Here is a 24,038-nt window from a genome sequence, read left to right as displayed (position 1 = left end):
TGGAAATGCAAAATTAAGAGGCCTCGAAGACCAGAGCCCCAAAGACAGATTGATTGCGTGTTGTTTAAGTGAAGACACAGCCTGTGGCTGGGAGGTCCCACGGTTCTGCTTCCTGCCCTGTTGGTTTATTTGTCACAGGGCAATCACTTAGAAAAACAAAACAGAACAAAACAAAGAGGGACGTTTAGGGTAATGCCCTTTATTGTAAGCTCCCTGGCTGGCCCCTTCCCTGATTGCTCAGTGATCCAGCTCCAGTGAGAAAAAAAAAGGTTTTACAAGCCTTCTTCATCGGCTGGGGATAAAGACACTCTGTTAGGCCAGGCTGCAAATTCTTCATGCTGAGAAATGGAGAACCCTTACTGCCTGTCCCTGGGTGAAGCGAGTAGGATGAAGGATTTAGGTGCTAAATAGAGAGATAATTGTGTCTTTTTTTTTTTTTTTTATTGCTTGGCCATTCCTCTACATTCAGATGTCAAACTATGAAAGCACCAGAAGGGAGCCTGGGTTTCCTCTTTCCCCCAGCCAAAATCACAACCTGCAAAGAAGGAATTCAAACGACTGAGAGCTTCCTACCTCTGAAAATGTTGCCACCAGAGTAGGAACTACCTCTCAGGGAAACAAAGCATGGTGTTAATCACCTAAATTCCTGGCTGCAAAGGCGTTCACTTGCTTCGATTTGACACACACCATTTATTCTCTGACCCCTCCTCACTGAAGAGCTGTACCAAAGATTTCCAAGACAGAAGCAGATGGTCTACCAAATAGTATTAGTCCCTTCTTAGGAGAACACTTTATATTTTAATTTAGTCCTCAATTGCTCTTAATAGGGAAGAAAAAAAAGCTTCCAGCTGAAGCATCACATTTCTTTGAAACCTTCAAGGAAGTGACTGGGAGGAAGACGTTATAAAATGAAGCAGTTAAACTCAATGTTTGTTCGATGCAAAGAGTCAGCACTTCCTATTCAATGTCTTCCTAATTACCCCTGGGGATCAAAGACTTTCAAGTGATTGCCTGTCCATTCAGACTGCTAATAGATGATCACTGGCCCCTCCAGTGCTATAGTAGCTTGCTGGATGCTTCTCATCTCCTACAGGGTAGAAAACTGCAATTTTAAATGCTTAGCATATTTTTACGGGTATTTTTAGGAGGATTTTTTAAAGTGTCAACCTATAGGAAAAAAAAAATGACATAAAGGTGTTGTGGCTTATCCAGGGAGCTGCCTGCTTAAATACAATCTGTAATTTCCTTTGCCATTGTGAAAGCAGAATAGGACGTTGAAGGATGGATCTCAGCAACATTTTGCTGCTATTAGGCAGCTTACTGCACCAAAGCAGCTTATTCCAGCCCCCACAGCTCTAGTAAATTTGGTGTTACACGTGCTCAGCCCTTTCTCAGTAAAATAATATTTTCCCTTCTAGATACCCTTTCTGGCAGAGACCATATTACTATAAATATTACTGAGATATTTCTTCGCGATCAAAGTCAATTATAAGATGGTCCCACTGTACCTCTAAATGGAGTTTTAATTTGTGTATATAATATTAGAAATAATGGTTTTCCCATCGGGCTACTCACTTCAATTAGAGAAATGAGGACAGGCAGCCCTACCACAAGGCCTCCTACCTTGCTTTGCAACTACTAAAATTCTGGGCTAACCTGTTGTGGACAGTATAATTTTACAAACACCATTTCATTACACGCTTATAAACTGTGAGATCCTGGTTTAAAAGGGTGTAATTTACATAGGTAAATCAACAACCTCTCACATGCTTCCTTCCTTATTAGTTCTGCCAGATATCGTGAGAAAATCCGCTTTTCCAAATTAGTATAATAGGTTGCTTAAAGTCTGAAAGACATAGTTTTGTTGCTCCAAAATCACAAACAATCTGTTACCTTCACCCCAGCATAAGAGGTGGGATCAGAGGTTACGTTTAGTATCCCAGCTTAGGGGCTGAGATCGAAACATTCCTGTATAATTTGATGAGTGAACGGATCTGTCAGATGGCTTGTCAGCTCATCAATCCTCCTGAATTTTATTCTGAAGATGAGTAAAATGAGTTGAGAGTGCTGCTTATGGTTTAATCCTAAAATCAGCTGAAAACTGCATTAGTCACCGTGCAGGTTGAAATAGCACTGGAGGCCCCACTGGGCTGTGCTAGTTGATGTAAGAAAAATGAACGAAACGGCAGTCTCTGAATCCCTCGATACCCAAAGCACAGGTTTAACGTAAGCTGTACTTAGCTTGAGTGAATCCAGTGACTACAAGAGTGTGATGGAGGTGCTTTAAATGAAGCACGAATTTACACGTTTTGTAGATCGGGGCAGAGAGTGCTCCATCGTCAAACCTGAATCCTAAAGCTGAATACGATTGGCTTGGTGGCTTTTTGAAGAGATCTGAAAAAAAAATCATCTGCACACGTATTTAGGGGTATCTTACTGTTTTAACTGCTTTGGCCATGACAAACACATGGGTATGTTTAAAGCAGGCTAACAATCTTTTAATTTAGTTTCTAATTTTCTTTATATGAACTTGAAAAAGAAGCAGATTGTTCCAACAGTTCATTTGGAGAGGGATTTATTCTTTTTTTGTGTACGAAAGCTCAGCAAATGGATACAAATGTACAGTCTGAGAAAGCTGATAAACTGGGTGACACAGCACAATTAATGACACTAGATTTTTTTATTTTTTTTTCTGCCCAGACACCATGGGCAAAACCCAGCCCAGTGCTTTGAGGTACTATAAATCTAAGTGAATGGTTCAGATCAGTGTGAAAAGCTCTCTCAGTAACGAAACTTAACACAACCCGATGATTCGTTCCCTTGGACTTAGAACTAAATCCAGCACATAGATTAAGGCAAGTGCTGGCAAGTGCAACCCACAGCGCTCTCTTAAAAGGCCCACAGCCATCTTTATATTTAATTACACCTAAAAAAAAAGCATTTACTAAAGAAACTCAAAGTTCGCCAAGTCAAGCGCTCAGAAGTGAGCGAAGAACAGAATTAAGATTGCGTGTGTGATTTTAGATCAGCTCCTGTATGCATATGTACCCTGTAATAGCCTTTAATTCTCTCATCACAGGCTATTTCTTTTTTCCACTGGCCCAGTGCTGAGCAGAACAATTGCACAGAGATTGCCACTCAACCCTGGCAACTCCAGCATTGTAGCACGTTCAATTGCTTTCTGGGGATGCCATATATGCAGCCTGGTTGGTAGCAGTAGGAGGGGGTTGGAAAGTGGAAGAATACACTCAGTGCAGACAATTTTGCTACAGTACTCTAAATAGGTCCCTCCTGAGCATGTGTGAACTCAGGTTTTCTAGTTTTATGGCAGCCAACTCTGTGTGGACCAGGAATGTGATAAAGCACACACTATTGTTTGTTCTGTCTAATAGAAAAGAGCTGTCACCATTCGCTGCTACCTCTACTCTTCTGCAATAAGAGCACAGAATAACTGTAGGTTGAAGGGCAAAATTTTGTGTAAGTTGATGACTGCGCTGGCAGTGGAGATCCAGAACCTGTCTTCCACAAGTCTGTTTAGGATCTGTTTGCTTGTGATCACTTTGGCCATGGTCATTTTGTCTCATCCTTAAACAAAATGTACCAACGTGCTTGGTCAGGGGCATCGTGCTCTGCCTTGACCCTTCATCCCCCAAAACTACATTGATACTAGAGAATTAAACACTACCAAGAAATATCCCCAAGCAGTGAAACTTGGAAGTCCAAAGAATTGATTTGTTAGAACGAACTCTGCCATGATTTTGGCTCTGGTCAGTCAGCACTTGAATTCCTGAGCATAGGAATCCTTGCTAGGAAGGACCAGAAATCGTCCTCTACAGATCTCTTTGGCTGTGACCATCCACGAGAGGTCAGGAGAACAGAAATGGACCCAGTCTGGACCAGCTGGATTCCTGGAATGGTCCCAGATACACTTATGTCACAACCTGGAGTAGACCATGACCCACCTTGATTGGAGAAGGTGCACTAATATAAATAAACTGCTGCTGACCACTGGTATTAATACCATTTGCGATATCATTATGCTTAGATTTGAGTGTTCTGTATTTTTTCTTTCCACCAAAAGCCCTAGAAAGACCGTTTGATGTTTGATTTCATTATAATTTTTACTATAACTGAAAGAAATTCTGCTCCACTGATCATCGAATTAGAGTTCCTTTATAAGTCCATAGTGCAAGCATAACCATCCTCTCTGCTAACTGCCTTGTTCTGCTTTGCTTTTTAAAGAGTCTCTTTACATAATGAAGTGATGGTACAGTTGTACCAGGCAAGCAAGGTGCGATGCTGCTGCTGTGCTATGTGCTACCATAGCTGATAACAGCAAACATATGCTGTTCTCATCATCTCCCTAGGCAAAAGCTTCTGACTGCGGCAAGGACAGGAATTTAAGGTATGACAAAATGAAATAACGAGGAAGTCAAGGAAGGCCGGTGATGGTGGGAGAGTTTATCAGATTTTCATTTAAACAGGGCTTCAACAACCTCCACCTACCTATTGATTGAGCACTAGATTCTGGTATCTCAAAGTGAACTGTGCAAGCGGTCCTTTTGGAGCTTTTAAGTTTCAGCAGAAGCAGTGATGTTGAAATCTTGTCACAGAGGCAAAGAGCGGGTTGGACATCTTGTTCTGTATGTTAGAGGTCATCTGGTATGTTATCTAGGTGATATACTTAACTGCAACACTTCACTTAGCACTGTAAAGATGTGTACCTACCACATATCTCAGCTTTAACTACAGGTAAAAACAAACCTCAGAGAATGCCTCGCTGCACGCATCCAACAGAAACGTATGACATGGCTGCAGATAAGGGTTCGAAGCCATCTTCTAATTTATGCTAGAAAAGGATGGGAGAGAAACACTGAAGTATAACTCAGAAATGCTTTTCACTGCCACTGACATCCCTAACTGAGCTTCCTCTTCTGTCTAGTTACCCACACTAACGTACGGTATTTAAAAAAACTGAAGGAAAGCCCATTACTGGAAACGTTTCTTTCTTTCTCTCTCCACTTAACTGCAATGAAATTATGTTATTTCATACTAATTAGTATACTAATTTAATACTAATAACTATTAACTAATAACTATTTCTACAACTATTAACTAATAACTATAACTAATAACTATTTCATACTAATTAGTATGAAATAAAAATACAAACTTGAGGAGAACTCCTTCCAGTAGATATTAAGATCTGTAAAATTGATTTCTTTTCAGTGTCTGTGTGCAAAGGTCAACCTAAGCCGTGAAATGAAGATTATAGCAGCACATCTGTGCCACTGCCATAAAGGCAAGGTCAGCACTTTCGGTGTCAGCATGCTGTTATTTTCTTTTCTGGGGGCTTACGGCAACTATAAAAACTCACTAAAAGCAACTGATAAAAGCTTATAAAAGTTGAGAGCTCATATCTTGCCATTTACTAAAAAGAGAGGGAAATTAAACTCATCCCTCCTTGCATTAAACATTCTTAAATTTAAGAAGGGATCAGGCAGCTAAAGGGCTAACTGTGGTGTTACGTGACTGATGCCTGGTTTCATGAGGCATTGATGCAAACCTCAGGATCAGACGGAGCCCTCTGGGTATACAGCCTCGGTCCCCTTTCGACCAGTTCCAGACTCAATCATACCGGTGGTCTGCTTCTAAAAGGAAGCCATTCTCCCCAAGATCCCACAGTGATGAAAGAGGATCCGACTTTGACAAACGGACCTCTTCATTCAGTGTCAAAATAAAACAATAAGCAGAAATAAAAAAGTAATATATAAGAAAAAAACGAAACAAAACAGAACAACAGGGAACGAGGGAGTAATCTATATAAATCTAAGACCATGCAGGAAGTTGATAAAGGAAGCTGAAGACATGAAGAAAAAAAATCCATGGCCTGAAAAAAGAAAGAACAATAGAACATTTTTTAAGTGTATTGAAACCCAGTAAACTGAGCAACAATTTAGCTATTTACTTGATGGAGATGGGGAAATGGTTAATAATGTTTTAATAAAGGCTAAAATGTTCAGTAAGTATTTTTGTTCTGGTTTTTGAAAATAACTAGGATAATGCAATTATTTCACAGGAAATAACTTTTTTTTCCAGTCCATTAATAACCAAGAATTATATTAAACTACATCTATTCAAGGACAAACATTTTTAAATCTGCAGGCTCATTTAACTTGTACCCAGTAAATGAGACGAGCTAGCAGAAGAGGAATCTGACTCACTGACTAATACTGAACCAGCTACCGAGAGATTAGAACAGGGTTAATGCTGTGCAAATATTTAAGAAGGGAAAAGAAGATGCAAGTCACTTACACTGGGTAGCCTGACATCTATTACAGACAAAATAATGGAAAACAAAACACCGAATTCATCCGAGGAAGAATAACGAAAGTGAATGTGTGGGAACTCAGGCCAATTATACTGCTTTTCCGAAAAATAGATCTTAAGAAACAGTTACTCATATTTTGACACAATTAGAGTTTTGTAAAGCATTTGATTTAATGCAGGATGACTTTCAGACTAAAGAAACAAGCACTTTCCAACAGTAAAAAGCAATATGCAAGTAGCGCAGAAAGAAAGAACGTTTTCTGTAATGGGCTTTCTTTCAGTGTTTTTAATTACCAGACATTTGTGTGGGTAACTAGTCATGAGAGTAAGCTCAGTTAGGGATGGCAGTGACAGAGAAATATTCCTCAGCTGTCTATAGCAGTGCTATAAAATCATCATGATTGGTGAAAAAACATGAAATGTTAAAATTTCTGGTGAAATTTAACAATTGATAGTGGGTCTGAATAAAAGTCCAATGTTATTTTCAATATTTTCATAGCCCAAAAGAGCTAATGGGATCCTTGCACAGCGAGGTTGGGAAACCATGATCTGAAGTAGATATGTGATTTATCTGTGTTAAAATGGTGGATTAAGGAGCTGGAATTTACCAACTTGCAGCGTCCTAAGAGGTCAGACTACATGATCTAAAAGCATTTATGGCTTTTAACATTACCAATTAAGAAAATGATTTAAAGGAAAATTAAGGGAATCTTCCTACTACTTCTCACTTCCAATAAACACCGAACCAGTTTGTAAAAGATGCAGTAGTTGAACATGCTCTATATCAGGGTAGACTCTGGAGGAGTGCTAACTGCTTTGCAAAGCAGCAGTTCCTCTGCTGAGCTTCAGAAAGTGTTGCCATCCAATGCCACCTACATTTTAATACTTCTTATTTTTATACCTATCCCACTTGGCACACTGGGCAGCTCTAGTAAAATGAGAGTGTTTATATTATGTTCTAATATCCTCTTCCAGTAATATTTTCTGGCAGCATCTCTCTCTCAATAGTGTTTGTACCATCGCATATTTCTCCTATCCGAACATTTTTAATGTCAGCTTGCAGATCTTATCTAGGTTGAAACAGTGAATGTTCTTTAATGGAGTTTCTATGGTAAGTTTTTTACCACCCACCTGAATGAATTGATCTTCACAAAAATAGCTTTAAAGTAGGATCTTGTACCTTTATAACCTATATTTTAAAGCTGCAGTTAAATCACTTGTACTTCCTTTCCTCTGAACTTTAAAGATGACAGTGGCTGCTATCCAAAGACACAGTGCAGAATCCAAACCAAAAAAAGACACACGCAGCCTTCTAATAATACGAACAGCTTTTCCTGACTTTGCAGATGATGGAAAACAAGATGGGAGTTACAATTAATACCACCATGCACCTAAAGCTGCAATGAAAGACAACAAAACAGAGTCTGAAATCGTGCACTTAAAGATGAGCTGAAAGCTCCCTTTCACAGCATCTCTCCAAGTAGGTGAGACTCATCTTGTGTCTTAGCTTTCCCGAAACAATTTGGAGCTCAGCACCAGAACAGGCAGTGTGATCTTTCAGAACTGGATGGAAGGTCAGCACCTCTCTTGAAGTATTTTGTCTTTAACCATATCAATCTCCATAATCAGGAATATATAAAAATATAGAGAGACTTTTCTAGGCTTGGTCCAGCTCCTGTTGCAGACACCGGGACCAATGCCCTTGACTCTGACTGCATTTGAACCAGTGCTAAAGTAAATGGAGTTACTCCAGGTTAAGAAGAGCATGTTCAAGAGAAGAATAAGGCCCCCATTTCCCAAATGTCACTGTGTATAAGGAGTTAAAAAAGGTTTTTAAGACTGCATCAACGAGACATGATCAGATGGTATGTTAATCTACTTCAAAATGGAAAACTGGAGAGAAAGAGCTAGATGTCATTTAAATTGTAAGACTCTTAGTGAGGGACTGGCACTAAGCGTGCTCGTATGCATTTGGCACAACAGAAACCAGCTTTAACAGAAAAAAAAGCCACAAATTCAGGCACTACTAGATAACATAAAAATGGCAGTGCTCGGTTGTGATGATGGTCCCTCTCAACCAGTATCCTGAAATGTTGAGTCTTACAAACATCTACTGTACATAAAATATATTTCTGATGGTACCATAGCACTTTTCAAAATGGATTTCACAGTTTTTGTAGATGAAGGGTGAAATGAAGAAAATGAGACCCGAAGTTACCAAGTGTGCAGTAGTTTGTGGAATATGTGAAAGAACCAAAAAAGGACCTGGAAGCTCTTCTTTAGGTGGCAGATTGACTTCATAGTGTAAAGGCTTTGCTAGAACAGATTGTTGAACTACCATTTCTACATTTTATTTAAGATGGAAGTGGAAAACACTGAAAAATCCCTGTGAATCAAAAGAACAAATGGCAACAGAACAGTAGCAAAACAGAACTTAATCTGGGATCAGAAAAGAAATCTGAAAGCAGAAAATGAAAGAAACTTGTTGGTACGGTAATAAATTGCTTTATATTTTAAGTTGAATAAAAACCTTACTATCAAGGCATAAAGATAGAATAAATATAGCTCAATTTTAAGCATTAAGCAATGGCAACTTTTCCTATTGATCTCAAGTGGCATGTAAACACTACAGTAATTGGTATGTTACACATCCACAGCTAACCAGTTAGATAGCTAAGAGCTTTGGAGAGCTGCTTTAAATTGGGTTTACTACATATCATCAAAGAATCAAAGAGAAACTCAGCTGAAGTTAGCTTTCAGGGTGATCTTCAGACAATGAAAGGAAAGACACTTTATAAACACATCATAGCCCTAGCACCGTTTTACTGTCAAAGCATTTTGCCCATAGCAAGCAACGCTGTTCTTTAAGGGAAGCTGCATCTGTACGGAGTTCAGACGAACCAAGACCTGACTCCAATCAAACGAATGGCTGTTTTGGCTTCATAATATGTTTTCCAGCCCTAACTTTAATTTAAATCAAATGTCCATCTTTCTTGCTGTTCATGCAATGCAACCGCAACACATGCTTAAGTATAGGAAAATTGCAAGTGCCTAACTACATCAAATCGTGCTCCCATCTCGTCTGGAATGTACATCAGGCACAGGATAATACCTTCTGTTTCAGAAGAAAGGAACTATTCTCCATCACTAATTCATTTAGAAACCGTTCCGCGGATCTAGCCAAACAGCTGCTGGGCATGGAGACCTGGACAATCAAACAGGTCTTTTCTATTTCTAAACTCAGAAATCTTCCTCCCAAGTAGAGCAGCAATGTCAGAGACTCTTTACAGAGCTGTGTTATCAGGCCTGGCATCTACCAGGTACAGAAAGTGCAGACAAAGTATTCAGATAGCAACACACCTCATGGTATTATCTCTGTCTCTAAATTGTCCCTCCAAGGCAGAGCTCCTTGCCATACAGACGCCTTCCCATCCCAGCAAAAGCCAGGAAATTTTTCCTCATTTGAATGTCGGTAGAAGGGACAAATCCTAAAATGGACAATTTAATTTTAAAGCGGTGTCTCTTCCCAACCTCCTGGAACAGCAAATTTGCAGGTCAGTTACAAGCTGCTTAAAGAGGCCTTTCATTTCAGTGGCTCCAGCGGTGCTGTCCCTGCTGTTTTAATGTTACAGCCCCGATCTGCCGCTGCTTTTCTCTTTCGTGTTCTCACCCCACGAGACAAGCGACTGTAGAGCTCCCGGGATTTGCATAAACTGTGTGTGCACCAAACTTCGATGCGTATTGTTGTCGCTGCTGTAGTGTGTGTCTTTGAATATTTGAAAAGGTGGCAACAAGTCAATCAAAAACTGGTTAATTCAAATGAAAACCCGCTTCTGGTGCTTAATGCACTCTGTTATGTTTTGTTTGTCATTATCTTTCAAGACCAGTGACTCAGACCTGCAAAAGCTTCAAGCTTGGTCACCATGTTGACACGATACCAGCCGTTCAGCTTCCAGGGACTTCTATTTATGCCTCCTCTCCTCTTTGAAAAAGCCCAGCAAGATTAGTGAACCTCAGACTATTAAAAAATATATATATTTAAGAACAAACGCACATGGAAAATAAGGAGGTGCTTGGTGACAGCCGACATGGCTTCACTAAGAGTGGGTCGTGCCTGGCAAATTTGGTGGCCTACGATGGGGTTACAGCCTTGTGGATAGGGGAAGAGCAACTGATGTCATCTAACTGGACTTGTGCAAAGCATTTCACACAGTCCTGAATGATATCCTTCTCTCTAAATTGGAGAGACATGGATCTGATGGATTGGCCACTCGCTGTGGAAGAAATTGGCTGGATGGTTGCATCCAACCCCTCCAGCACACCGGAGGGAAGGGATGGTATCCAGAGGGGCCTGGACAGGCTGAGAGGTGGGGCTGTGTGAACCTCATGAGGTTCACCAAGGCCAAGTGCAAGGTCCTGCACAAATCTGTAGTGGGTTTACGTCGCCAGGTTTTGGTAGCAGGGGGCCATAGGGGTGGCTTCTGTGAGAAGGATCTAGAAGCTGCCCCATGTTTGGTAAGGGCCCCACTGCTGACCAGAGCTGAGCCAATAAGCGATGTTGTTTTGCACCTCAGTGAGAGCATATTTAAGATGGGGGGAAAAAAAATGCTGCGCCACACAGCAGCTGGGAGAGTGAGAGGAGTGAGGAACAGCCTTGCAGGCACCAAGGTCAGTGAAGAAGGAGGGGGAGAGGTGCTCCAGGCACCGGAGCAGAAGTCCCCTGCGGCCTGTGGTGAGGACCATGGTGAAGCAGGCTGTCCCCCTGCAGCTCATGGAGTACCATGGTGGAGCAGGGTTCCACGCTGCAGCCCGTGGAGGAGACCACGGTGGAGCAGGTGGACCTGCACCGACGGAGGCTGCGGCCTGTGGAAGACCCCTGCTGGAGCAGATTCTGGGCTCGACCTGTAGCCCGTGGAGAGGAGACCACGCAGGAGCAGGTGACCTGGCAGGAGCTGCTGCCCGTGGGGGATCCAGGTTGGAGCAGTTTGCTCCTGAGGGATGGACCCCGTGGTACGGACCTGTATCTGGAGCAGTTCTTGAAGAGCTGCTGCCTGTGGGCAGCCCACGCCGGATCAGTTCAGCAAGGACTGCATCCCGTGGGAGGGACCCCACAGCACAGGGGATGAGAGTGACTGAGAAGGAGTGGCAGAGAAGAAGCGCTATAGACTGACCATAACCCCCATTCCTCGTTCCCCTGCGCCGCTTGGGGGGGAGGAGGTGGAAGAGGGTGGATGGGGGAGCAGGTGCTTTTGGATTCTTTCCTTTGTTTCTCGCTTCTCTAGCTTGTTAGTAATTAGCAATAAATCTTACTATCTCCCTATGCTGAGTCTGTTTTGCCCGTCACAATAATTACTGCGTGATCTCCCTGTCCTTATCTCAACCCTTGAGCCCTTTTCATTGTAATTTCTCCCAGTTCCTCTTTCAGGAGGGGGAGTGAGAGAGCGGTTGTGGTGGAGCTCGGCCGCCCACCTGAGCAAAACCAGCACAAAATCCCAAGCCCAAATCCAGGCTGGGCAGGGAATGGCTGGAGAGCAGCCCTGAGGAGAGGGACCTGGGGGTGGTGGGGGGTGAGAAGCTGGACTCTGCTGTGGGGCCAGGCTGAGAGAGCTGGGGGTGGTGGGCCTGAGGAAGAGAAGGCCCCGGGGAGAGCTGCCAGCGGCCTGCCAGGGCCTGCAGGGGGACAGGAAAGCTGGGGAGGGACTCTTGGTCAGGGCTGGGGGGACAGGACGAGGGGCACCGGCTGGAGCCTGGCAGGGGGGAGGCTTCGGGGAGGCGTTGGGAAGAAATTCTTCCCTCTGAGGGCGCTGAGGCCCTGGCCCAGGCTGCCCAGAGGAGCTGGGGGTGCCCCAGCCCCGGCAGTGCCCAAGGCTGGGCTGGGTGGGGCTGGGGGCAGCCTGGACTCAGGGGACGTGTCCCTGACCATGGCAGGGGTGGAATTAGGTGGGCTTTAAGGTCCCTTCCAACCCAAACCTTTTTATGATTCTATGGTTCTATGAAAAAGTGTTTCTTAAAAAATGGAAACTCTGGCTTTTAGCCTTAAACAAATGAGTTAGCAAGTGTTTCAGATGAATTTAAAAGATGAACTGTCTTCAGCAAAGAACTTCAGAAACAACCAAATGCCTCGTTGTTTACATGCAGCTCTGCCTGCCTCAGATGGTCACCCATGACAGTTGTGCCTGAGCATCTGTCACACAAAAAGTATTGGAAAGAGCAGAATTCTGGATGCCCCTAGCTCCATACACTTGTATAGATAAGTAAGGAATCAATGGGTGATTTTTAATATTTAAACAGACGATTGTGATATGTTTGATGCTGTGAAGCCCTAGACATTACTCTGAAGTATTTCCATGAACTAATCAGTGTACAAAGAAAGAAAAAAAGAGTAAAAGCTATACCACTGTCACGGGACCAGAGATGGGCTGGGGGGCTCCTCCTTGGGGATCTCCAGCAGCCGCCTGGACGTGGGGCTGGGCCCCCTGCTCGGGCTGGCCCTGCTGGAGCAGGGCTGGCACCACAGGGACCCGCAGCTGCCTGACACCACCAGCCTTGTGGGGATCCTAGGATTCTGTGACCTGACCCAAAGCCCACTCACTTAAATGGAAGTCTCTCCAATGACATCAGTTTGCTTTGCAGGATGAAAATGGTCGTTAAACTTCTATGGTTATTTTAACCAACAAGAACGGGTGGCAAGTAATGTTCCTAACTTTGATAGGGTGTAATATAGATTAGCCCTTTCTGCTCCTGATCACTTGCACCTTACCACTCAGATGGTCCCTGGGGCATCAAAAAGATCAAGATACTGCTTAACTGAGAAAATGTATCTGTAAGAAAATGCAACTAAGCGAAAACAGGGGAAAAAATACTGTAGGAAAAACAACCACTTGTTTTGCAAACAGACCTGGTTATTTAAAAGAATGAACCAGTTCAGTAAATAACTGCGTAGTTTTTATCAGAATGCAAAACGTCTAAGCTTAACTTAGTGAAAGCACAAACATTTTGACTCCCTGATTCTTCTTTTTTTCCTTTTGGGCTAGGTGATACAATTCTCATCTGCAACTTGACAGGATGTAGAAAATAATTACAAATGAAAAGGTTATTCATAATTTTTAAATGAGTTAATTAGTAAACCCCGCCAGAGTCACTCATTACAGTAATTAATAATTGATTATACTTGAAATTAAACACAATTTTTCATCAAAATCTAATTAAATATCTGCCTTTTTGCTTGTTGATTAGAACGCTGGGTCTGGTAGAGACAACCTTTGTTAAATATGTTTATGCTGAATTGAACCATCGAATTTGATTTTTAATAATTGATAGTTCCTTTAGAAATTAGTAATTATGACCCATAATTACAGCAGTTCAACCTGATCAGCATTTCTGGCACCTTGCCAGCCAGCCACGGAGCCTAGCGGATGCCACAGAATTCATCTGAATGGGGAAAAAAAGGGAGATCACTCAATGGACCTACTTTTCAGCCACATTAAACTGTGATTTTTAAAAGTCTGACCTTCTCAAAACTCCAAAAAAGGAGTTTGAGAAGGAGAACAGCAAGAGGCAAACCACCAAACTCTTCTTTATCTATCAAATGGCATGTACCTCCTCCGTCAGAATTAACAGGCACCGCTGTTCTGAGTTATAACGATACTCCTCTGACACACTGAGATAATGTCCAGAGGAACCATGTTCAGGGCACAGGGAGAATACCAGACAAATGAGAAAGGCGAGTCCAAATGTACACAGCAAATGATGAAAATTGACTGCATATTCCATCAAACTGCTGCTGATTTAATGTTGGTTAATTAATCATTTCTGCTCCTCTTACAGAAGGCACGAAAGTGACCAAAGTATGATACAAGGCAGGAGTGGAGAAGTATCAGTCATTAAAGAAGTGTACATAAAAGGAGCACAGTAAAAGCAATCCTTTGTGGTAGTGCTAATTATACTCATGTGAAATGAAAGCAAAAATCTTTCGATCCAGGCTAAGATTTGTAATTCTAACCACAACCTTTTATAGATCATTAGTGTACAGGAAGCCACTATGAAATCAAAAAGACTCATTTGCGCCATGAGACACAGGCATTGTTACCTATGATCACATCTCCAAGTGTCTGACAACTAGAGTTTGCACTGCTGACAGCTTACAAGAGGAGTGGAGGAATGGACCTTTCTAAGACATTTGTAAGACAAATATCAGCTCTGACTGAGGAAAAGTAACGTTAACACCCCAAGTTTACAGAAGGCAAAATACAATTTTCACTTCTAACGTTTCAATTACTTTCATAATGAACGCTGACGGCCCATAAATTCAGACCATGCACAGCTCAAGAAAAAAACAACAATGCTTCTCCACCCAAATAGCAAATTGTCCCCAATCCTTCCTACTTAAAAAGGCTCTGTTGGACAACAATCTAAACTCAGTCCTTCCCTATTCCTTCAGGCCACCCTGAGAATTTCAACATAGTTGGTTAAATGAATGCGATGTGCCACAAAAAGGTAGAATAAAAAGTGTTAGGATTTTGGTTCTGACTCTGTCAGTCAGTGTCAGAGAATTCCCACTGACCTGGATGCGGCCGTGATTATGACACGCACCTCACTGCCTGCTTTAATCAGAATTTTCTGGTTGTTTTTAGACAACCTGGTGTGTTTGTCTCACTCCAGTTACGCTTTTCTCTGCAGAAAGTGAGCAGTCAGCTCGGTTTAAAGGGAGGACAGCATATGACTTACACTCTGCTAAGCCCTTCTGGCTCCTTTATGCGTTAGGTCAAATATTGCTCCCTGCCGTAGCACTTCAACCTCAATTAAGTCAACAGAGGCCTTATCTCCCCATTACTCTGTATCATGAGTTTGACCCTCTGGTTCCCAAGCGTTTGCATCGTGTGTGAATTTGTAGAAAGCAGAAGCATTTGTAGAAAGAAAAGCAGAAAAAAAAAAAGAAAAACCAAAACAGAAATAAGCTTACCTATGAAATATGCCAGGAGGATCACCAGTGTGACTGAGATGACAATGGCACTCAGAGCTGCGCATTTCCAGTTACAGTACTTATAGGGTTTCTTCAGGTTAAAGGCAGGCCTAGAGAAGGTACTTCTGGGAAGGGGCCTAGGGGGAGGTGAGTACACAGTGCTGGACGTCAGGGGATATCCCGGCGACGTTGTACAAAAAAGGGGAGAAGTGCCTCCAGGTTTAAACAGGAAGTGCCTGAGGGAAGAAAGACCGACAGCAAGTGACTCCTCACACAAATTGAAGCAGGGGGGAGACGTGGGGTGAGAGGATGGCGACTGCTGCCGGGACGAGGAAAGCAGCTCCACATAATGCTGGCTAAAGACACGGACGGCATGCACGGAAGAGAAGAATAAAAACCAACGGCAAGTCACACAGAGTAAAGGAAAACCAAACCAAATGAACAATAAAAAACAAAACCCAGCGCCAACAATGCCACAGAGGGCATCCAAGGGCAGGAGCCCCTCCGAGGAAAAGCTGGCGTTGGGGTGACACGGAAACCCCAAGCAGAGCTACGACAGACTGGTGGCACGGGCAGCACCGAGGGCCTGCTCCCGCTCCCGGGGAAAGGCCCGGCTGGAAGGCAACAGGAGCGTAGGTTGGAGTAAGGAAAAGGGGGACTTTACCAATTCATTGATCACTGCATGAGAGCGTTTTTCGTATTGCATCGCTGAATGGAGATGGGGGAGGAGAGCTTAAGCCATTCCATAGCACCCAAATTGTCACAGAGGGGAACATTCACACTGCCTCCGCCTGGAAGCGTCGGACAAGGGTATGGCTGAAAGCATCAAATCCAGAGCTTGAGTCTTGCCTGCGGACAGAGGGGAGAGGCCCCTGCTTCCACAAAGGACCTTAGTTTGATGCCTCTTTTTTAAAAGTGTGAATTACTGTCAATGGCAACAGCGTTTCCTGTCCGGTGACACGTTGGGAGGCACCGTGTTTTGCCCGTTACTGCAACCGCAGCCTGAGAGCCAGCCCATGAGGACTCATGAAAACGCAAACAAAAACCACTGCAGCTCATGAGCTCCTGAAATGAAATGTCCCGATGGGAGTTCCTTCCATGGGGATCCTGAATGGAAAACCTGCTTTGGGTGGGACGTGATGAAGTGCAAGGCATTCCAGTTGTGGGAATGAAATTTGGGAAAGGGATCCGACTCTCCTCTCACCATGCCGATGTCGAACACAAATGCTGCTTGTGAGGACTGAGAAGCAGCCCCCGTGCAGTTTGCACCTTCTGCTGTGGTTTATGGGGCCAGACTTGCAGCCAGCAGAAATCAGATCGGCATGGATCCAAGGGAGTCAGTCGAGCCAGTGGATTACACCAGACGTGACTCTCTTTTCCCCTTGAAGTCACTCGTGCAGTCACGGGGGGAAATGTCACATGCAGAAACATCACCATGCAGAAAAGCCACTGATTTGTGCGGGATAAAGTGACATATAATTCTGTGAAACAGGTGTTTGCACGATTACAGCCATGGTTTTATTGGTACTCAAAGCATGGCTGCTGAGCATTAGAGAAAGATTCATTATTTCTACTAATGCTCTACATCAAAACATTCATTTGTACAAGGACTCAGATACTTTTCTGTATTTCAGGAAGTATTTGTTTAGGCAGTTGTATCTGGTCTGAGCAAAGAGGTACCTGCAGTGCTCAAGCACATCAGTTAGACCTTAAGTTCAGGGTGGCTACCAAATTAGAAACTGCCACTACAAGAGTGACGTTTTTGGCACTGTCATGTTAAAAGCTGTTTATAACTTAAAAGTTAAGAGATTAAAAGTTAAGTAAAAATGTCAGAATGGGTGGTTGAGTCAAAATCAAAGGCTCAATTTAGATACCACTAGTAGTCACTCTGTACCTTGCGTGTGATAAGGTATGTGAAAAATACCAGCTTAACAATGAAATATCAGGCTGCCAGCACAATAATGGTTTAAGATCATTATCAAAATTAAATTAATCTGGGTTTATACGGGACTCAGAATTGCTGTAGGTACTTCTTACTAATGCAATGACTTTCAAAACAAGGGGAAAAAAAGCAAATGGAATGCTGTGGATCACTAGCATATTAATGAGTCGGCCATTAATATGTACAGGACACATTGCTTCAGAACCTCATTTTTTTAAAGCCGTCTTGGAAGAGGCCAGCAATGGTGTTGCCCTTAAACATCATGGATGTGACCAAATGCTTTCATGCAAGGATCATAATGACTGTACAGTAAACAGGAAGACCACGTAAGTGTCACATACCCATCATTGTAAGCACCGTCATGTCGGGAGGAGGTGAGAATGTCCATCTCAATGAGGTTGTCCTGCAATGTCTCTAGGAATGTCTGCTTTGCTATGTTTCTACATACATATGGAAACATGAATGAAGCCAGTGAGTCATGCATATATGAAGTGTGATCTCATAAACCACAATGGTTATAGTGCAGTTGTGCATGGAATTAGAATGATGGACCATATATTTATATGTATAAGATGCTACACATATACATATATAGCTTCTAAGAATGTTCACTTCTCTCTCTATACACTGCATTTATATGCATATACACACATATAAGCACACATGCACATGTGCATGTATAAAAAAAAGTTGTCTTTGTTCATTTCACATTATTTATTGCCAGTGACACATGAAACCTTCTGAAGTGCTGGATTCAGAAAACTAGATTTCAATCCAGCACGGCTGTAACCTTGTTATACTCCTGCATCGGAGTTATTGTTACTCTGAAAAGGCACATCACAGTCTCTGTCTCATTGTGGCTGATACCTTGGTAGCACTGCTCAATCCAACATCCTCATGGATCTCCAGTGAAAATCTGCCCCTTTTTTTTGCTTAAGTTTCAGTTTTGCGTTTGAGAACTCTTTAATTACTAACTTGATGAATTTGTTTTTCTCTGTGGACCAATGAGAGCTTCGTATTTAGAAGTTTCCAAATGCAAGTTTTGCTCAACAGGAGCATTCAGAATAAGAAAAGTCTTTCAGTGATAAACAGGCAGAAGTTGAAAAAAGCTTATACTGCAACCCAAATTCCAATAGCAGAATATTGGCTGTAATCTGGATAATACAGGCAATAGGTGAGATATACAGGTCCTGCATGTGAAAAAGCCTGGGTTTGATTTTGCACACAATAATGGTATTTTGCAATATTTGGCCTCCCCGACACATACTCCAATGAGTCACATTTCGACCTACATATACTAAACTGTTTTGTACTTTTAGAGGAGAATAGCAGGAACATAAAGAATTAAGTCAGAGGCACAGCTGGGAACAGATTGTGTCTTTCTCACCTTCAGGCTTGGTTCTCAGGACCTGACAAAAGAACATTCTTCCCATCTTCTTTAAAACAAAAACCAGTCCTGATTTCACCCATGCCTGTTTTCAGCATCAGAACTGAATCTAAGCCTGAATGTGAATAAATCCCCTGGCCAAAACTAGCAAAAGGAACGTAACAGCATTGTGACATTTTATCACTTATGCAGGATTAAACGCTTACAGGATGTAAGTGACATGATGTGAACTCAAACGAGAACTCCTCTGTCAAAGAAACTGGATTCGGGTAATGTGCTATACCAAGGGAAACCAGCCCTGTCACATTACACAAACCTTGATACCGTCTCTTCTGAAATGTCCTTAGCCTTCATTTTCATTTCTACCTCCTCCTCTTCCTGCTGCTAATGCCAGCACTTGTTTTGTTCAACTCACTGCTTTCGGAGGCTTCTGGGCTGCTTTGACAGCACAGATCTACTCCTTAATGTGAATGTAAGTAAAGTGACTCCTATTCCTAGCTCCGGAGTAAAGCGGACCGACATGCATGAGCTGTGTGCCGTAGCACTCGAGACATCCCCAAGCGTTTGCTGCTTCCTCACATTCCCTAGGAATGCAGGAAAGGTTGGATGTTGAATTCAACGCAAAAAGAAGCAGCGGATGCGCATGCACCGAGCATTTAATGGGTAAGAGGCAAGGCATCTAGCGACACGCTGATCAATAGGAGTTCATCAGGAGTTCAAATCCATGTCAGATTGGGTCCGTGAATTTCGGTTGTGGATTGTCAATAAAGCAGAAGGGGTGGGCGTTACATAACCATATAATGTGTGGATGTGTAACAGCGAGGTGGCTGGGTCACCGATGGGACTAATGCATGACTGCCCTCACCGAGGGCTTCACAAATGCTGCTCCTTTGGAGATGACCTGTGAAGAGCTGCCTGTTTACAAACCACTCTCCCTTCTCACTATGAGTTGTGGTGGCAGGATCTGACCTTACATGATTGCCACGTGAAATTTCCTGGGAATGGAAGTCCCCTGCAAGCTGTTGGTTTGTCAACCAAACGTCCATCTAGTTGGCATTTATTTGCTCCTTGCAAGGTCAGATGTAAAGGAACAGAAAGGATGCCACAGAAGAAGGAAGAGCGAGGAATAAATATAGGGAGAACTGACTTACCTGTCAGGAGGGAGTGCTGAGCAAAGATCTTCTCATCACAACCTTCATAATATATTGATTTTAAAGCAACAAAAAAGGGAGCAGACAGGAAAAGAAAGAGGAAGAAGGAGAAACAGAGAAAAGCGAGTAAAGGGAAACTAAAGAAGAGGAGGGAGAGAAGAGGAGGGGCTCTTCCTCTAGCAAAAGTTTTCAGATATAGGGTATGCTTATCGTGTCAGTTGTATACTTGTGCTACACATCTCTGCTTGCCTTTGCGTTATATGATGGAAATTTCCAGGCAGTGACAAACCACCCTAATTTTCCAGTTCTGAAAACTGCCTGCAGTCCACAACAGTCAAAATCAAGCCTCTTCAAACTCTGGGGCGCTTAAAAATCTGTAACTGTAGGCATGTTTCACAGCCTGTGACAAACTCTGTTTAAAAGACGTGGCTTTTTCTTCGTGTTTGCTCTCTCTGTTGACTAATACGGAATTCAAAAAAAAAAAGGGATATTCAACAGAAATACAATTCCATTTTTGACATGAGATTACTATAATCTCCTATTGCTATACTTCAAAGGCCTTAATTCTTGGATTAATGTCTTTTGGTCAGGATTTATTTCTTACATATTGGACATTTTATTCTCTTAGGTAGAAGTCTTTTTTTGTTGTTGTTTTGGTTCTAAAAGTCTTTGCAGTGGGGAAGGTCAGCTTCATGAAAGAGGTGAAACGGGGCATCCAAGTTTGCCAAACAGAAGCTTGGCCTTTTACGTCTGCAGACGTCCCACCAAAGGAAATGGAAGATCTCTGCATGTTGGAAAAGCAGATTATTAGAGCAGAGATTTGTCTCAGATTTACCAGTCATCTATGCAGTGCAGCCTCTGCATTATGACAAAATTATAACATGCTTTATTTTCTTAATGTTTGTTTAGTGAAGGAAAAAAAAAAGCCTGTCTGTCATGCTCTGTGAATGTGCTCATTTTAGTTCAGCATAGTCTTCCAATATGTTCGTCATCTGAAGGCTACATTATGCCCTTCCATCCAGTGTGTCAAAAGCCACGTTGGTCTCTAAATGACCTGTTTTCTACTTAATATAATAGTTGAGGGTCAATTACGAATACGAGTGATTTGTGATGTGAGTGAAATCCTTAAATGATGCAGAAGGATCTCTTCATGCAAGTAGACCTCCGAAGTCTAGTTGCGTTAGCGATAATAACATGATAACCCAACTTGCCAAAATAACAGTCTGCTTCAGCTCCTGAAAAATGTTCATCCTCAGTGTTTTCATGGGGAAGAAATAAGGACAGTCTTTAAGGATGTACTCATTTACAATTTAACAGGTATTGTTCAGGACTAGTCAGATAATTGTTCTGTCTACAATCTGCTTCATTTATTAAGATGTGTTGTCTCTCCATATCATCCTCTGATCACCACCAGAATTGTACAATTGGGGGCAGGATGTTTTCAGGAAAGAGTTTTTATCTCTGACATTCCTCCAGCAGCCAAGATATTCCTTCTCAATGGAATGTGGTGTGTTCTGAGAGACTCTGGTCAGATATGAGGATGTCTTGGCACTATTCAAGCAGTGAAATATCTCGTCTCTGACAAATTTACATCCTGGTTTAGAAATAGGTACAAGGGATGCTCCAGAAATGTAGAAGATTACTCACATAAGGGCTGCATAAGTATTTTATAATGTAATATTTTTTTCAAAAGAAACAATACATGAAAGTCAGGCCTTGGGTATGTATGCTCAAGAATTAGGAAGACAATATAATTACTGAAATTGTTGCCAAATCACACTCGCAGTAATTGCTTATAATTTTGTCTTAATCTCGTGGAGCCAGCTTCTTAGTTGGGTCTTTTTAATCAAGCACTTGCCGAGAAATTAATTATCCTTAAATGCCATAAAATGTTAGATTGAGGTCTGTTTTGGAAGTTTCAGGGGGCCAGCAGATACAGCTAGTTCTCTAGGAGATCGATAGTCATTAATTTTTAAAAAATATTTTCTTAGCAGAAGCTGGCAAAACTGGGCACAGTTTGTCCCAGGATACAGACACAGCCACCGCTGATCTCGATGAGATTCCCACAGGCAGTGAAACAACAGCTTTGGTCCTTGGCTCAGTTTTCAGTCAGTAAATGTTTTTTGCTGCCTAAAATCTTTCTTGTTGGTTTGAGAAGCCAAGTCAAACAAGGCAAAAGGCAGCTAAGTCAATGCACAATATTTGGCCTAGAAGACCTCCCCAGACTGAAGAAGACACCGTGTGTGGGACTAAGGGATCCAGCAACTCCAGGGGCTTCTCTGTAACAAAGGAAATGGGGAAGCAAAACCTCTGGAGAATGTGAAAACAGAGTTTCACGTGGGACAACTGGAAGATGCCCTCCCAATCAGATGGAAAGACTGAAGCTGAGGGAGAATGACGACTCCCTTTTCCAGAACCTACCTCTCAGGAAAAAAGCCTAATCAAAGGTATGAACTAGATAAACTCAGTGCACCCTTCCCACACCCTTGGTATGTTGCATAGGTGGAGAAGTATTTAAAAGCTAAATGGAAACATCATTAATTGACTGATGCGTTGCTATCCAGTGTTGTTTGCTTGCTGGAGGAATGTTGTAGAGTAGTAAAATGCAGCAGCTGACCTCTCCTCAGTAGGTAAAACAAGATCATCCTTTCCTAAATGACATACTACAACAGCATCCGCTTGACGAGGCACAGCCAGAAGGCTAAATATTTTCAATATATTGACTGATTTCAGTTTCTTAAATAGGATATTGATTTATTCTATGATATAGGAAGAAAAAACATTAAGGGAAAATTTTTAAAAAAAGAACATTTTAATCTGTGATCCTGATTCCAATTTTAAATGAGGAAAATAACCTTACAAGCAGCTGTTAAAATATAATATTTTTAGCTTATGAAAGAAGAGCAATTTCCTCTTCTCCTAGTCCAAATAAAAAAGACACAAGGAATAATAAACAGAACTCAAAATATATCATCTAAACACCAGTTCACAAACTGAACAGCTACCTATGCAGATGCACATATGTTCATAACATCCTTAGCACACGCAGGCAGCGCACTGTAAAGTACTAAAGAAAACGACCTACCTAGTCTCCAGTGGGATGTTGCTGTTAAGTAACCAGTTGTCCTGAGCATGGGCTGGTTCTTGAGTGCTGGCTGGTTGTTCTCCAGAAAGAGAGTGGTCCGTAGGAGCTGGGCTCGGGTTGCTGCGAGGAGTGAAGTTCCCTCTGTTTAGGGAATTGATGGAGGCAGCGTGATGTTGATTTGGGGTGTGAGCATGGGATATCGGAGGTGGTGGAGTTCTGAGTCTCGAATGATTTTGAAGATTTGGAGGATGATCTAAAACAGAAGTAAAATATTTTTAAGGTTCATGATTTGAGGTGCTCCGTACCAGACTCCTTTCTGTGCAGGCACTTCTAAAATGTAGACAGGCTGGGATGCCACATATCCTAAATCAAACTCAAAAGGCTAGCTTAGACTCGCTCCATATGTCCTAATGACGCATGCATTGATCCACTGGCTGGCTAGAGAAATACTTCGGTTTCATGCAAGAAAGTTATGAAAGCTTAAAGCACTGCAAAAAGGCTGTCCTGACAGCCAAGTTAACTCCGATGAACAACTGCAGCTTGCAAACTGCAATCTATCTGTGACACTGATTTGTGATAAAGCATGAAAAATACAACCAGGCTGGATAGATAACACTTAAGAGCAGTTTTATGATGGATATACAGCTCCCGGTGAAGTTTGTTCTGCCTGTTTTCCCCGAGAACTTTCAATAGTTAAGCCAAGATGAAGACTGAGAATACGTTTGATCATAGACTGAGTTTAGGGAAGGCCATAAAACTGTGTCAGGATCATACAATTTAACAGAATCCAATAGTTTGTGTTGTTAGATATGTGCTCAAACTGAGTAAAAAATGCATACCGCATGAAAACAGAGGTGTCAGGAAAATGAAACAACGTATAGTGAAGAAAGATGTAAAGAATGGCTGTGGTTATCAGTGATACAGCTGCTCGAGTAAAACTCCAGATACTATTGTTGTTAGCCAGGAGTCTGAAGGAGGTAGATTAAGGAAGGCAAACACTCAGAAAAGACCAACCTGGTGCTGATTATATCGGTGTTTTTAGTTTAGTGACTAAACATTTCTACGTGTTTTCTGGAAATGAGGAAAAACTGAAATGTTTGATGGAACTCAAGGGAGATAGACAGTTCAGGATATGGGATACAGAAACTTGTTCCTCTCTGACATTAGTAGTTTTATGCCTG

The 24,038-nt window shown here is 42.2% G+C and overlaps 1 protein-coding gene across 1 annotated transcript in view; it reads right to left on the bottom strand.

Moving 5' to 3' along the window:
- TENM4 (teneurin transmembrane protein 4) overlaps positions 1 to 24,038 on the bottom strand; it is a 338,371-nt gene that overhangs the window by 184,857 nt on the left and 129,476 nt on the right. The window contains exons 3-5 of the mRNA XM_035560436.1: positions 22,858 to 23,110; positions 17,576 to 17,674; positions 15,293 to 15,528 (exon numbers count right to left, since the gene is read on the bottom strand). Of these exons, the coding sequence (XP_035416329.1) occupies positions 15,293 to 15,528; positions 17,576 to 17,674; positions 22,858 to 23,110 (588 nt within the window). The remainder of the gene's footprint in view (positions 1 to 15,292; positions 15,529 to 17,575; positions 17,675 to 22,857; positions 23,111 to 24,038) is intronic.

Source organism: Cygnus atratus, chromosome 1 (genome assembly GCF_013377495.2).
Source record: "Cygnus atratus isolate AKBS03 ecotype Queensland, Australia chromosome 1, CAtr_DNAZoo_HiC_assembly, whole genome shotgun sequence".
Classification (NCBI taxonomy): domain Eukaryota; kingdom Metazoa; phylum Chordata; class Aves; order Anseriformes; family Anatidae; genus Cygnus; species Cygnus atratus.
This window is presented reverse-complemented; position numbering and strand designations above follow the sequence as displayed.